Source organism: Maylandia zebra, linkage group LG13, assembly GCF_041146795.1.
Source record: "Maylandia zebra isolate NMK-2024a linkage group LG13, Mzebra_GT3a, whole genome shotgun sequence".
NCBI classification, from domain to species: Eukaryota; Metazoa; Chordata; class Actinopteri; order Cichliformes; family Cichlidae; genus Maylandia; species Maylandia zebra.
In genome coordinates this window covers 24,497,927-24,514,615 of record NC_135179.1, presented here as the reverse complement: position 1 = coordinate 24,514,615, position 16,689 = coordinate 24,497,927, and the positions used below count along the sequence as shown (strand labels likewise).

The window sequence follows — 16,689 nt, the reverse complement described above, 5'->3', positions numbered from 1 at the left end:
TGAAACAATTTTTTTTTAATGATTTTAGTTAATATTATAATTGTTTAATATAATTATTTATTAACCTAACATCAAGCTGTTTGAGATTAAATCAGTTTTTCAGAGCGATTTCTTTAGTTTTTAAATTGAATTCAAAATGAAAAGAAAAAATAAATCAGTGAATAAGAGGTGAGTGGGATATGTGACCTAGGTTTATGGCTAAACTGACAGGTATTTTTGACCACAAAGTCTTTTTCGCAAGGGTTAGGGTTTTCTACCTACACCACAGGAAGCTTGCTGCTGCTGGTGGAGGCTGTGCGGCAGTGGGCTCGTACACTTTTGGAGACCTGCGCAGCAGCCGTGAAGTGAATAACGAAGAGCTTAAGCTCACAGCTTTACTTTCTCCAGATAAATCACTAACACTTTGAAACTGGTTCAAAGCATTGCGCACTAAACCAGTAGGTATTTTTTTACTAAAATATAAATATGATATAACATAAACTTTCTGGTCATTTGGGAAAATGTAGGGTTTTTTTTTTTTTTTTTGTATTGCTTTGTCCAAATCGTGTGTAGATTAAACATGATTTAACTGCAGAGTTAACAAACACCATATATTGGAATCAGCACATTTTTAGAATAGTTTAATAATAAGTAAACATTATGGCCTTTAAAAAGGTCAGATTTCTTACAGAAGTGTTATTAAAATCTGGTACATTGGGGGGGAAAAATGGTTAGAAAAGATTTAAGGTTTTATTAACAGTTATTGCATCTATGGTTGAGCCATATTACACCGTTTACGGTAATACTGGTACAATGTAAGGCAACGATAAGAAAATAAAATAGACCCTGTGCACGAGAAAATGCTAACTTCCTGGTTTGAGACCGGATGTGGGGTTGTACATTTCCGGTAGCTTTACTTTGCGGTCAATCGCTACTGCGAAGATATCCTCCAAAATCATGTCCAAAACTCGAAAATGGAAAGATCGCGTTAAGTTACAAAGAGCAGAAGGTGGGAACACTCACCACTGTTGTGTCATAAAAAATCTAATGATCAACTTTGACATTTAAAGAGTTTAGATCGATCAGTTGTTTACATCACTCAACACAAGCAGAACTGCATTACTGCAGCAGAAGACACATCGTCCACATTCAGAAGCACATCTCTGTATAGTGACTGGTCTTATGATTTAAACAGGCAAATGTTCAGCATTCAAACTACAGGTGAAGAACAGTCCAACCAGATGTTTCCCCTTTATGTCGATATCAGCTAGTCAAGTACACACCTACACAGCATGTCAACAAACCGTGAAAAAAGCCACACAAAAAATGAATGATTGCTGGTAAGGGTTTCTATACATTAGTATTTACGAAGGGTATGTTGTGACTTACCTTCAAAATTACTGTGGTCCCTCGCTAATAACGCGGTTCACCTTTCACCTCGCTGTTTCGCAGATTTTTTTAGTGCAAGTTTGCATGTTGTTGTTTTTTTTTTACGTCACATTGTGTCCTGCGTCCTGATCGCTGCAGACGATCTCCTCCGTGACGTCTCTCCTGTACAGTACAGAATCGCTGCATCGATCGCTAGCAGTGTGACTCTGAAGTGCAGTACTGTATGTCCACGATGTCCACAAAACGTTTTGCACCGTCAAAAAATAAAATTGGCTACTTGATTTCACCTATCGCTAGTTATTTTTAGAACATAACACCCGCGATAAACGAGGGACAGCTGAGAAATATAACATTTAAATCCCTTTTCTCTTTTGCCCTGAGGCGCGGGGGGAAAATATCGACAAGTCGATGAACATCATTTCAAGGTTCAAGGTTCTTTATTATTTGTCACATGCATAGTTATACAAGTATAACACACAGTGAAATGTAGCCTGACATGCTCCTCGACATGTGCAAAAATTGGGGGGGGGGGGTGTTATATATATACATACACTGGGTGAATGTGCAGTAGTAGCAGCAAGCAGGTGAATTCTGTACATTAATATGAATAGATATCTGACTATTTTACAGGATAGACAATATAAACATATTTAAAATTAAAGGAATTGAAATGTACATTGTTCCTTGGTTTAGTGTCTGGAAGAGTCCTGTCTCAGTCAATTATAGATGATGTGAGAGGGCGGGTGTGTGTGTGTTTAGGGCACGGATGGCTTGGGGATAGAAGCATTTACAGATATATTGGGTAAATGCCCAAGACATCTATAGAAATGTAAATCGCCGCTTGATTCATTCATTTGCTAAACTTGTTTTGGACCGTAAACAGGGCGTGAATAGGACACCGGAAACAAAGCTCCCCACAGGAGTTTCCGCACCGGAAGTAGCATATGCTAGCGTGCACAAAGTCAATTGCGATAGAATATGGGTAAAACGCGCATGCGCAGTTCCTTTGTTTTCATACGCACATGGCCAAAAAAGCATGGCGGCAACGGAGAATGAGAAGGGGGAAAGCGGATCGTTGAGTGAAACGGATGAACCAGAATTGGTTTGTAAAAATGGTGCCACTTCAGTGATGTGGAACTGGTTTGGTGTTTGTCCGTCAGATACCCACCAAAGCACTTTTTTTGTAGAACATGCAAGCGGGCCGTATTTGTCGGACTAAGGTGCTCGTAAATCTGGGAGTGATCTGGGTCCAAAACTCCGTCCGCTACAGGTCCCAAAGTCAACACTGAGAGTTAAAAACTGTCTAAATTCTTTCATCTTTAATAAAACGAACAGCATTGATGCTTTACCAGGTGTAACAATTAAGTTTAACATCCAGCCATCCATGAAAACAGAATTTATTGCATTTAACGGAGTTAGAAGTTAGCGGAGGTTAGCTCGCTAGTTACCTAAGCATGATATAGCATGTTCTGACTGAGAGATTTCTGAGCAAATTAAAACGTACAGCTCTGCTATCACCTCCAACATAAATGAAGACAGAAAACCAAACAGCAGTGACGTTTGTAGGGTTACTGAAGTTGGGCTAGCTGGTATATAATGATGTGATCGCTAGCGACACAGCTATGTTAGCATAACATAAACAGTGAAGCTGGAGGATGAACGCTAACTTTTTTCCACTCGATAAAAGGTAACATGAAGGTTCCTGATGGTTGGAGACAAATGCAATCTCATGGCAGGATGCTGTAAACGGACCAAACTTCAGTCAGGAGAACAACTGAGATAATCCATCCACAATAGGAGGTTAGTCATTAATATACTGCAACAACATGGGAATAGAGCAGCTGTGATAGAATACAGCATTAATGAATGAATGATACAGAAGTGGAGGAAGCAAGAAGAATGAGTTGAATAAAGTTTGATTTATCTGACTGCTTTGTTTCGCTTAATGTGCCTTATAATCCCGTGCACCTTATGGTCCGAAAAATACGTATTTGACGTTTTTATTTGGCACACTGCAGTTTAATGTTGCAAAGCACCTCTTTTTAACTTTAGTGGATATTATATTCCATTTCTACTGGAAATGCCTTTCGGTTAAACTGTCAGCAGGGAATTTGCATTTGCACTGTTAAATTTTTATATAGCTTTAATGCACATAAAAAACAGCTGCTTGTTTAAGTGAAAATAAATGGATGGGTTTTGTTGCGGTAGTAAAGTTGTGGAGTTGTATTTTGTCTTGCATTAACTATATCGTCTGTTATATCGTTTTCGCAAATTTTCAAATATATATCGTGATAAATATTTTTGGCCATATTGCCCTGCTCTAATTGGATCTAATGGTCTTTTTCTTTATGCCACTTAAATTAAATAATTTTTCCATCCAGTTAAACATTTAAAACAGAAAAATAAAAAAGTTTAAAATTCAGATTATATTTATACATTTCATCTTAGTAACTTGAAATTTCAGTTTTTCATCTAAAAAGTTTGAGTTACTAAGTTTAAATTTTGAGATAAGTTTGACTCCTACATGGCAAATAAATAAAATTTAACAATTAAATGTCAGAAAACAGCCTTTCATAGCTCTTTGAGTTTTACAATAATTTCATTATTTGATATCCTGATCTGTAAACTTATTTTTATCTTTTTACTCTTTTGCATATAAAAACAAAGCTCCAACCTTCTGACAAGCTTTAAGCAGTTTTGAGGACTTCTTTGGTCTTTGACCTTGAGATATATTTGTCACATCTTTTTAGAGGGAAATAACAGACTATACCAGAACTGGAATTAGCGCTTAAAAATGATACACTAAGAGTTGTCCCTGATCTACATTTGTTACATCATGTTCTGTTATAACAGCCCTTGACATTTAAAGGATCTAGTGGTGAAACAGCCCACATTCGATTGAAGTCTGTGGCCTTTACTCGCTCCAGGTACTTGTTTTTATGTGCTGGCACAGCTCTAGTTGCCGTATGCTGTTATTTTTAGGTTGCTTCTCCTGTCCAGTCGGTCCCCCCTCCTCTCTCACCCTTGGCTGTTTCTTAGTAGGCCTAAATGTTTTGGAGAAAGCACATTATTTCAGGTTGTGCTGTTGATCCATGCAGCTGGCCACTCACTCACACTCTACTGAGAACTTGACTTCCTCGCCTACTGCCCTAGTTGCCTTGGCAAACACACGGCTGGACTGTGACCAGCAAATATCAGCATGACTTGCACAAATGGAAATGCTGCAAGTATCAATGGCTCAAAGGGATATGACACAATGTAAGCACAATTCGCATTGGGAGAGACAGAGGAAAAAGATTTTGCCCAAATAGTTATTAAATGGCATTGTTTCCATTTCCCCCGTTCACTTGATAACACTGTGGGAAGTTGCAGGCAGCGGGACATGTTTGTTTCTTTGCAGATCCAGCATGTTGGATGCTCTCTGATACCATTTAAACATTATCCGGAAACCTAAAGAAGCTTGTAGCAGCAACATAATTGTCCTGTTACTGACTTATTTCACGCTACTGTTAGTCTGTCTTACATGATAAAAGAATAGCCAGCTAAGCTAAGGCTCCATTATAAACACCCTTACTGCTACTTTTCAAAGTTGACATTATTAAAGTTATGCCGATCACATGAAACATGATAGCCGTGTTAAGCATGCTGAAATATGACTCAGTACTGAATTTAAACACTGTACATACTGTAATGAGGTCCCACAGCAGCTTAAGTTTTCAAATATAATGCAGCCCAATACACACAAGGGAGATGTTGCTCCTGGTTTGTTTGTTTTTTTGGTCCTTTTTTTCATATCATAGGGCGCTGCAAGGCTGCACATATCCGGTTGTTCAGTCTGACGTCACTAGCCGTGTCTGGGTCTAAACTCCGCTGCAGGTCCATATATCAAACGATCACTATGGCATTACTGAGAGTTGAAAAACTGTCTAAAGTCTTTCATCTTTAATAAAATGATCAGCAATCTGCTCTACCAGGTGTAACAATTGAGTTTAACATCCAGGCATCCATGAAAACGGAATTTATGACATTTAACGGAGTTAGAAGTTAGCAGGGAGTTAGCTCGCTAGCTTCTATCTAAATACAATATAGCATGTCCTGACTGCGGGGTTTTGGAAACAAATTCAAACGTACAGCTCTGTTATCACTTCCAGCATAAATGAAGACAGAAAACTAAACAGCAGTGACGTTTGTAGGGTTACTGAAGTTGAGCTACCTGCTATATAATGATGTGCTACGTGACCGCTAGCGACACAGCTATGTTAGCATAATATAAACAAGCTAACTTTTTTTTCCACTCGATAAAAGTTAACGTGAGTGTTTTCGGTGGTCAGGAACAAATGTAATCGCATGGCAGGATGCTGTAAAAGGACCAAACTTCAGCCAGGAGAACAACTGAGATAATCCATCCACAATACGAAGTTAGTCATTCATATACTGCTGCATGGGCTGGGCTGTAGTTACATCCTAAGGTTTTAAAAACTGAGCTTAAATAAATGATTAGCGGTAATAAAAGCCGAGGGAGGTCAACAGTGATCACTGACTGTTTTAGGAGCTTTTTGAGATCAAATAGAAGAAAATACATAACATTAAACATGTTAACAACACAAAAGCCATATTAAACGCAGACTACTTTAGACCCGGAAGTAGGATTCGTCGCGTCATCACTGAACAACCGGATATGGATTCCAGCTGCATTACTGTCTCAAACATGACTCTTTATTGTGAAAAACAACGGGTCAGCTGTGGGAAAAAAACATCCCCCTGTAACATAAGTGTAGGCAAGACCTAGAGACAACAACAAACAAACAGTTTTCTGGGCTTTCTTTCTTTTAGTGCTTCCGTATGCGATAATTTTAAAAGTTGTTTCAGCAAGGAATACAAACCAGAGACATCCCATTGATATAATTTAAATGTGTGCATTTGCAGGTTTTGTTAGTCTTAGTTGTCTGTAAATGCATTGAAGTCTGGTAATAGACTGTTAGATTAAAGATAAACATTTAAAGATGTTGTTCTTGCTTTTTATAATGTCTTTGGGCACTAATTGATTCATCAAGAATACATTTGTAAATTGTCAAGAAAAGGACGACTTTAAGGAAGTTTAATTGAAAAGCTGTTACTGACGTAGACTGTGAGCATGTAATACGGTATGCGGTATTGCGATTTTCCGTTGTTTTTTTCAAAATCTTTTCCTCATGCTATGAAATCATCTTGTCAATTCATTCATTTCAAAGCAGTTCAACTTAAACAGGACAGAACTGGACAGACCCCTTCCTTATCAACAGAGTTTGATAACAGTGTTTTGACGTTGTTGGCAGTTATTTGCTTTTGTCATTTGTTCTGTCACAGAGCAACGTGTGGACATGTGCTTTCAGAAGGAAGTTGACCGTTGACCTAAATCTTAAAGCTCTACAGAGCGAGTAGACAAGAGGAAGTCATGTGACAGTGGTCCTCTGAGCGCTGGGGACAGCTATACGTTATGCTAAAGGCTCCACGAGCTGCTCATTCCGTCCGCCTACAGTACCAGCTTGACTTAAGTGCAGCACATTTCATGCCTGGTTTTATCCTGCTTATTGTTTAACCATCTCACTGTTGACCAGAAATAGTCTAGGAAGTATTCAGCGCTCAGGCTCACCCATCACTTTGGGGTCCTTAGGGACTAGTAAAGCGCAATATAAATACAGGCCATCATGGTCACGTATCCCCTCTCAAAGCCTGTAATTCATCTGTGGATTTCTTCAAATGCTCATGATACCATTCTTTTATTTAAAACCATAATGTGGTCTAAGCCGTGTAGAGTGATTTCTAAATCAGTGTGACATACCAGAGAGAGGGATGAATGCATCTAATTTAATCCAGCATTTGTTACAGTGTCGTTTTCTTGAATAAGTGCTCATCGGTTAAAATGAAGCTGTTAAAATATACATTTTATTAAAGCTTAAAGCGCACATCCATCCTTCTGTTTCCTATCACAGCTGTCTAAGAGCAACACCTGGCCACGATCCAGGTGGAGCCCTGAGAAAGAGCTCTTTGTTTTTTACTACTTGCAACCGTGGGCTTGAAGACAGGAAGGATTTATGGTGGGTGGAGGGTGATAGTAATGGTGGTTTTAAAAAAACAAATTAAAGCATAATTAGAATTTTTTTCTTTTAAATAGAGAAAGACAGTCTCAGGGGATCACAAGCTAATGTATTCCAAGCCCGGATAAACAGGATGGTTGCGTTCAGGAAGGGCATCTGGCATAATTTCAGTGCCATATCAAACATGAACATCCATCCACTGATGAACATATTTTTGCAAATTAGATACTTTAATAATTATAATTGCCTCTTTGCAACAGTAAATGAAGGCTTCGGCTGTTATTTAAGTCATGTTTAATATAGATGTAGATTTCACTTTGTCTTTTACTTAGAAAGCCAATTTCTTAACTCATATCTTGACATGTTCAACTGTAACATATCAACATGCTGCATCACCCAGTTTCAGAATGAGTTCACATGGCTCTCACACAGTTGATGGAGTGGATGGAGCCATCAGAGGTCAGATACAAATATCAGCTCTGTTGGTTTTTGGGCTGTTCGATATAACGATATATATCGGATGACGATATAAAAACGTCTATCGTTTCATTTTACGCAATCGTTTGTTTCGTGGTGTCGCAAAATAGATTGTTTACGGCAATATTTTTTCATTGTTTTGATGGTCACTGTAGTGGCTATGTTAATTAGTTAAAGTTCTCTCTTTCTCTTATATTTTATATAACCACACTACAGACAGACAAGCGTTTGTTTTTATGCGTTGTCGTTAGCAACAACGACGGTAAAACCACCGCGTGTCCGCTTGTTCCACATAAACCTTTCACAATAAAGCTCAAGATCCTGTTGAGACTTTTCAAAATAAACTGAATCACGTGAAAGATGCAGAGTGTTTACGGATGAGAAGCAAAAAAGAGCCGTCGTGTGCTAAAAAATAAACCTTAGACTCAAACGTTAGAACAGGCTTTTCCCTGCAGCACGCCGTGTAATAAACACAAAGAAAACGGCGGGCGTTACAACTTATGTCTAAAAATGTATCATTTCAGGCAGTGGTTAAAACACTCGACTCCAGCTACACGATGCCCAGCTGGAAACAAGTCGAGCTGCCTAAGATTCACAGAATTTACAGAAAATGTTACATTTTTGGGATTTATATCGTTATCGGACGATAGATGTCTTAATATCGGGATATGAGATTTTGGTCATATCGCACAGCCCTAGTTGGTTTTCATTGAATATGAGTCAAGGCTCTTGAACTCTGTGAAAAATCATAATGATTTTAGTCAATATTGCAATTGTGATTATTTAATAGAATTATTAACTTAAACATCAAGTTATTGAGATTAAATCTTTTTTCTGGGGGATTTCCTTAATAAGCCGGTCGTGCACCTCTCGGTTTTTGTAACCTGTCGCGTTTTGCTGCCACAGCTGGGTTGAAGACTCAAGTGTTCAATCATGTCAGTTTTTTATCACCATTTTAAGGATATTTTGATACAGAAGATTAGAGGGTCACTGATTGCACATGTTTTATTATATCAGCTCTGATGTGATAGTATTGTCTGAGTGGAAACGCCTTTCGTTGAGGAGAAGACCGCAGCGGCTGTCTGCGCCTTAACGGCAAGCATAAATAGACGTGGCTTTAAAAGCCGTTAACAGCGGTGCACGAAGCGATCAACATGGTGGGTACACTGGGCCCTTTAGTAGACACTCACAGCAACCATGGGTGAACAACAAGGCGCTGAAGCTGACAGTTTTACTTTCTCTAGATAAATCTTGTTGACCGAAGGCTCTCTTTTAGTCCTCGTGGCTGGAGGTGCACTAAACAGTGAGTGAGCTTGAGATTTAAAGGGAAAGGGTGGGCTCGATTTATGACACAAGAAAAAGCGAGAGCTTTATAGCAAAAATGAATAGTAATAAAGAAAAGTTATCCTTTTTTCCCCCTGTTGGTTTTATAACTCAGTTAATTCCACTAAAATGAATAGACACAGACTGACTGACTGCAGGGCAGTTTTGGTCTGTCACTGGATCCCAGACCTGAGTTTACTCCGGGTGAAACTTAAAGCAGCTCACAGAGACCAGCATATGCATTTATCTTTAGTTCGTCAGCGGGAGAGTGTGCTGAGATATACAGCGCTTTCAAGTTTAAACAATTCCTCTCAGAATATTTGCGTAACAGTACCAGAGAGTGCGTTTGTGTTTCCACCGCAACATGTGGAGGTTAAAGGGTAGTGTTGCTGCTGCATACGTCCCTCAATTGTTCACAGCCTGCCATAAAGAAGAAAAGAGTAAACTGGGCCATTACTTTAAACAAGGATTTCCTCTGAGGCAGCACCACTCTCGGACAGATAAAGCAGTGAGCTATCCTGGGCCAAAACCCAAACTGCCGTGGTTCCCACACTCCTCTGTGCTACAAGGTCTCCATCCCAACTGTTTGTACTCATGTTTGGATAAGCATCTCTTATGTGAAGTGAGCGGACTCCTTGCAGCTTTTCCATTTTTCTCCACCCCAGTTCAAGGCTCACATCCTGAGTTATGTGTCGACACAGGGTGAAAGTTCCCTAATGTCATGTGTAGATGCATTTGTTTCACAGGTCTGTTTTAAGCAACTGTCCTTTATGTTTAAAGCTGTAATCAGTTTTTAGTTTGAGGACATGTTCTGGTAAATGTATGCCATTCTGCTGAATTTCTTAGTTATTTCCTTCTTTCTATATAGGAGCCCTTTAAATGTTTGCATTAGCATTTCTTTTACCCGACAATGTTTAAGGTACCATAGCTTAGTTAATGTTTGAGCTACAAAAAACAACTTGGGTTTATTCTCTCATTTCCCACTGAAATGTTAATCTCATACATACATACATATATATATATATATATATATATATATATATATATATATATATATATAAAATTTTTTATATTTATTAGGGGTGCAACAATACTCGTATCGATATTGAACCGTTCGATACAGTGCTTTCAGTTCGGTACGCATATGTATGAACAATACAAAATACATTTTTAATTTATTTTATCAACTTTCCTTCTGACGATGCTGTCTGTGTTGAGTGCTCAGTGGATCTGCGCTCGACAGTGCAGCCTAGGCGGAGTAGTCAAACGCAGATTCACTGAGCGCAGGGCAAGCTAGCCAGACAGAAGTTAAGCTCTCCTTGCAACATGGCAAATTGAACCTCCCCTACCCTCATTCAGATCTGGCGTTTGGATGTGATGTATGACCCTGAAGGTAATCGCATCATGGACTAAAGTAAAACAGTATGTTGGATGTGCCATGCAATGCTCAATTACATGGGTGGGAGCTAGTGTGTTAGCGCAGTTAGCTCGTTAACGTGTTGCACGGGGCGATCCGGTAGCTCGTTAACGGAGATTTGCCGTGTTGTGGCCTTAACGTCATTTCAACGAGATTAACGCTGACAGCACTAGTGGGAACACAACGAATATGTCTGCACATTTACTCCGACATCATCCTAGTGCAAAGACAAGTGGAAGCAGACAAAAACAACAAGCACGCATGCACCAAACTTTACCCGAGTCATTTAGACAGCCGTTAGCACATGATTCTCCTTATGGGGACCTGATATGTTTAATATGCTGCTGAGAATATAGCCCAGAAGAAGCGTATAGTATAGCTTTTATTTTGGAAAGAGCCCTTTCTCTGTAATAAACTCTCTTTTCCAAAGATGAGTGATTCCTCAATCAGATACAGGGCTCGCAAAATCGCCTGCTCTACGTCCTGGGGCTAGCGATTTTTTCCAGTCGGGCTACCAAAATCTATCTCTGCCCTGCCCGTCGGCCTATCGTAGGAAGGAAAAATATATGTCAATGCTTTTGCATTCTTTCGGAAATGTAGCTGGGTAATTATGTCATTGGCATCGGTGAGCCACTGTCAATATGTGACATATTGAAATTGCGTTTGAATTTGCGCTTGTTTTTTGCTTTCACTTTGCAATCGCGCGAACTGTGTATAGAGAGCGACAGCACTGATTGGTGAGTGATGATAATTTGCGCACCAATTCCTCTGACATCGTTAGCTTACTATGCAAACATGATAAGTGAAATCTCCCGCAGCAAGCTCAAACATGTGCAGAGAATCGCTGAGCGTTATGTGTGTGTGTGTAAAAGCAGCAGGATACATATTGTAGCGGGTCAGGGCTGTTCGGGGTTCTGTTTGTACAGTTATGTTTTGTTTATGTTGCCATAGTGACGGGTGACGCCCTCTCACTGCGACGGTGTGTCCTTCCGGGGTCAGAGGGCGCCCTGTGTGTCGTTGTTGTTGTTGTTGCTGTGCTGTTGCTGTGCTGTTGCTGCACTGAGCAGTTAGCTAGCGGCAGTGTTCTTCTTCAGATGTCAATAAACGGCTGTGCTCCCTGGCTAGCTCACGGGAAGCAAGACCAAACGACACTTCGTCTCCTCCTTGTCTGAGCTCGCCACATTGGTGTCAGAAGTGGGATGATGGTGGCACCCCATGTTCTGACCCGAGTGACTTTTCCCCCGCCGGTCGTGACCGGCCGGTGCGCCAAAAGAAGGCACCTGGACATTTGCAGGACTTTGTGTGGGGTAATGGGGTCGTCGGGGACGACTGACCCCTTAGGTGGGGGCTATGTAGCGGGTCAGGGCTGTTCGGGGTTCTGTTTGTACAGTTATGTTTTGTTTATGTTGCCATAGTGACGGGTGACGCCCTCTCACTGCGACGGTGTGTCCTTCCGGGGTCAGAGGGCGCCCTGTGTGTTGTTGTTGTTGTTGTTGCTGTGCTGTTGCCGCGCTGAGCAGTTAGCTAGCGGCAGTGTTCTTCTGCAGATGTCAATAAACGGCTGTGCTCCCTGGCTAGCTCACGGGAAGCAAGACCAAACGACACTTCGTCTCCTCCTTGTCTGAGCTCGCCACAATATTTTAGTTCTGCTGAGCCAAATAAGACAGGTCAGGGTGAAGAAGTGACAGCCAAAGAAAAGCTTACCACAAAACGGAAAAGTTATGACAAATCAGACGATAAGGCAAAAAGAAAGTGCAGCTTTATGGTTTCATGGACAAACGAATTTCTGTGGCTGCAGTATGACGAGCAGTATATCCGGGGCTGCACATAAGTGGTCCGCAGGTGCGCATTCGCTGTCAAAATAAAAAACGGGCACAAGATAAGAAGTTGCAACGCCTGTTTGCGTACATAAGATTTTCAGGAGGAGGACAGACATTTGTTTAGAACTCTTAAAGATGTCGAAGAAGCAAGCTCCTTTAAGCAATTACTGTGATGTTCCTCCACCTCCAAACAAATGTCAGAAGGAGTCCAAACCACAAAAGAAGCACGTATTCTCGGAAAAGTAGTTGCAGGAGGTGAGCTGGCTTCAAACAAATGATGAACGCACAGAGATGTGGTGCGGAATGTGCCATGAAAATTTAATAAATGACAAATTAAAAAGGCATGAACATTTTTTTTTGTATCGAAAAAATGTCGAACTGTGACACCAAAGTATCGAACCGAACCGTGAATTTTGTATATTGTTGCACCCCTAATATATACACACACACACACACACACACACACACACACACACACACACTAGTCTGGAAAAATTCATAATGCTAGTTTCCAGTCGAAAAGTACCAGATAAGTAACCCTTCAATTATTAGCTTTTATTATGCAACATTTGAAAGCATGTGCTGCAGCAGCAGTGTTTGAGTACCAGGCTTTATTTGTTATGTTCTCGGCCATTATCAAAGACCCATTTATTTAATTGACTGCTGTTTTTTGTTTTGGTTTTTTCAATCAAGGAAGTGCATGGTTTGGTACTAGTTGCAGGTTGTGCGTGTTTGTAATGTCAATTATTTTCATGCTCTTTTAATATCCATCTGTGAAATGAAGCCTTCCTTTCCTGTGGCCTCAGCGACAGCCTCTGAGCTTTCTTCTGTGACCTCCTCTCGCTCTCTGCCTGTGAATGCCCATCGGCTTCAGAAGCCATGCCTATGGAATGTAAACAAACAACACCAAGAGTAAGGTCAGCCTCCTAATGAGGGCCGCGGAGGAATGCGGAAGAATAAGTGGCTAAAGGAAGGGAAGCTCAAATAGGTATAGAGGTTAGGGGTGAAGAGAGTGAGGAAACAAGTGTGTTAAAAATAGCTTTCATTTGAAAACATTTACTCCTGTCCCCACTATATCAGCAGTAACTCTGTTAGACAAAGGGAATGGAATTATGGGCTACCTGAGTTTAGTAGGACATGTTTTTTATTGTGGGAAATATGATTTTTTTTCCCTTCCCAACTATTATTATTATTATTATTATTATTATTATTATTATTATTATTATTATTTATATAGTTGTTATTATTTTAATACAGATTCTAACACGCCGAGGCTGTCTGGATTTTGCATTTTTGTAAATGTTTTAGCTAAAACATCTTATTCTCTTAGGATTTTTGTTTTTGTATAGACCAGCAATCCATATAGGTTTAGCTGTTATGCATGTCATGTTTTTTTTGTAACAAGAATAATCACAAACCGCTCTTGCATTTGTTATATAGCATGTGCTGATGTCAAGCTTTCCTGGATCTGATGAAGCATTAGAACGTTTCTACAGCTGTCTATTTGAGGGAATTGTAAGCTAAAATGCCGCGTCGGGAGTTTTGCAGAGCGCCTAGGCTCTTGCACCTCGGCTCAGCAGACGCACAAACACACACAAGCTTCCCCTACCCACACACACACACACACACACACACACACACACACACACACACACACACACACACACACACATCTCCTAGCAGCCGCTGTTTACCCATCTCCAGCCTTGCAGCGCAAGCCCAGCAGTTGAGGGTGGGAGGGGTGACATTGCCGAGGATCAGCCAGCCCTCCTCACGATCTGCACGTAGCACAACCATTAAAATACTGCAGCCTCTGGAGGGAGGCCAAGAGTCAAAGTTCACTCAGTTCACTCTTGTCTTCTTCTCCAGCCCCACCCCTATGCTTTCTCTGTCTGTGCCCCTCTACCTCTTTCTCTGCCACACACAGACTCACACAAAGAAAGAAAACATACTGGATTGCGACTTACTTACAGGAAGCGCTTTGTCAGTTCGTACCCCCCCATCCCCCAACCCAGCAACTGTTCTTGTTAAACCCATCCCATTTATATTTAAAAAAAAAAAAAAGATAAAATACATGCAGCCAGAGCTACCTCCCCCATCTTTATGTCAGATTTTTTGTTGTTTTTCAGCTTTAAAGGCCCTGATAATGTGCATTCCAGCGGTAACCTGCATCACACAAAACATGTGAACACAATGTGGACTGACGCAAGTAACTGTGATCAGACATGTAGAGTAAGAAGATGCCGACGTGGGTCTGATGTCATTTTATTTTAATGCTCTCACTATGGCGTTAAAAGGCTTTGCACGCAAAGATTTACAATTTTTCTGTGGTGCAGTGAAATAATCATGAAATTTGTGCATGTACAGAAGTAAATGTACCTGTTCAACTCCCGGATGTTCATTTTGAATCCCAGCACCTTCAGTCTTTTCTTTGTTGAAAGGGTAGCTTTAACTTCTAAATGTGCTAGCATAGATGCTCTATAATATTTTACAGGGTAGAAACCCCGAGGAAGAAGTTTAGTCTACACTGAGTGTTTATAATAATGTTGCTATGGTTTATGTTGATGCAAGTTCTTGAAAGAATGTGGATGAACTTGCCTTTGTCTGTCATATCGCTGCTTAGACACTGCTTAGCATGAGGGCTTATTCCACCCTGTGTGCACGTTCACCACTCATCTGAAAAGAAAACACACGCTGTTTGGTGTTCAAGTGTCAGCTGTAATTTCCAGTGCAAAAGCTCTGAGATGTCTGAGAAATCTCTACTGTTAAAGAAAACACATTTTTCTGTATCACAGTCCTCGGGGTGGTGTGCAAATCACCGCTTGTGTGCGTCTTATTCCTGAAGGGCATTCGAAGGAGCGGGCGTGCTCCCTCGATGTTTACACCGAGAAGTTTACAAGAGCTCGTGGAGGTTCACTGCCAACACCCAAGCAGATCATGCAAGTCTTAGTAGAGCAGGAAGAGACGAGGGGAAGTTGCAGCATGATATCTCCGGTTTATTTTCCTTGCCAGTTTAAAGTTTATAACGAGGCAGCTGTGTTTTAGGCAGCTTGTGCCTTGTGTCAGTCCTGGTGCAGGTGAGGCAGTGCTACAGTCAGACTGCGGGAGGCTTTCTGCTACTTCCACATCACGAGCCAGCAAATGCAGTTCGAGCTCCTTTGCTCCCGTTCCTCCCTTCTTTCTTGTCCTTGCAGTACAGCTTTTGTTTGACACATGAGCTGTAGAGACTGAATGCCTACATTTCTGCTGTTGTCACTGCATATCTGTTTTTACTAATCAGGGGTTTTTTTTCATGTTCCTCTCTTCAGGCAATGGTGGCATGTTACCCCGGAAACGGGACAGGATATGTGCGCCATGTGGATAACCCTAACGGCGATGGACGGTGTGTCACATGCATATATTACCTTAATAGAGATTGGAATGCCAAGGTATGGTAGTGATGTGTGGAGAACCTTCTTGTTATCACCATTTGATTCAAGAGTGATTTGAAATTAGAGCCCTACCGATACCCGGCCGTTATTGGTCTGCCGCAGATCTTTAACGAGTTTGAGCAATACTGGAAGGTTGATTTTAAGAAAGCAACCCCATCGTTTTGAGTTATTTTACATTATATTTTTTGTTTTAATTTCAATGACTCCTGTATTGGTCGGGCTCTATTTGAAATTATTTGTAAAATAATCATCAAAACAAAGTCATCTGTCATGTGTTTGTGTGTCAGGTCTTCATAACTTCTGACTTCCTGCCACAAGCATTTGACCAGTCAGTGCAGTTGTGGTGTGTGTGTGTGTGTGTGTGGCACTGTTGTCACCCTCCACCCTGCTTTATTCCATACACCACACCCGTACAGAGTTCATGATAGTGGTTACGTGTAGGTAAATGCTGTGTGGCCACTCTCCCTTTTTCATATTTCCCATTAAAATGCAGAGAAGGAAAAACACCCCATACTACCTTCCACGTTTCTTTGTTGTTGTTGTTTTATTACAGGAATTTTCATATAGTGGTCAAATTAATTGAACTTTGTGTCATACAGTACTTAAAATATATCCACAGGAATTCAGTATTATCCTAACTTTATTTTTAGATGTCCTGCTAGTAAGTTGAACTGCCTTTCACCTTTACAATTGCCTATTTCATTGAAGGTCTTAGAAATGTTGTCTTGAGATTTTTGTGCATATCAACAAGATAACGTCATGTACTTACTGCAGAT

The 16,689-nt window shown here is 40.6% G+C and overlaps 1 protein-coding gene across 2 annotated transcripts in view; it reads left to right on the top strand.

The window, feature by feature from the left end:
* egln1a (egl-9 family hypoxia-inducible factor 1a) overlaps positions 1-16,689 on the top strand; it is a 35,992-nt gene that overhangs the window by 2,778 nt on the left and 16,525 nt on the right. The window contains exon 2 of one of the 2 annotated variants that reach the window (XM_004559731.5): positions 15,791-15,910. The exons of the other annotated variant lie outside the window; for it this stretch is intronic. Coding sequence (XP_004559788.2) covers positions 15,791-15,910 — 120 coding nt within the window. The remainder of the gene's footprint in view (positions 1-15,790; positions 15,911-16,689) is intronic. 2 annotated transcript variants of the gene reach the window in all.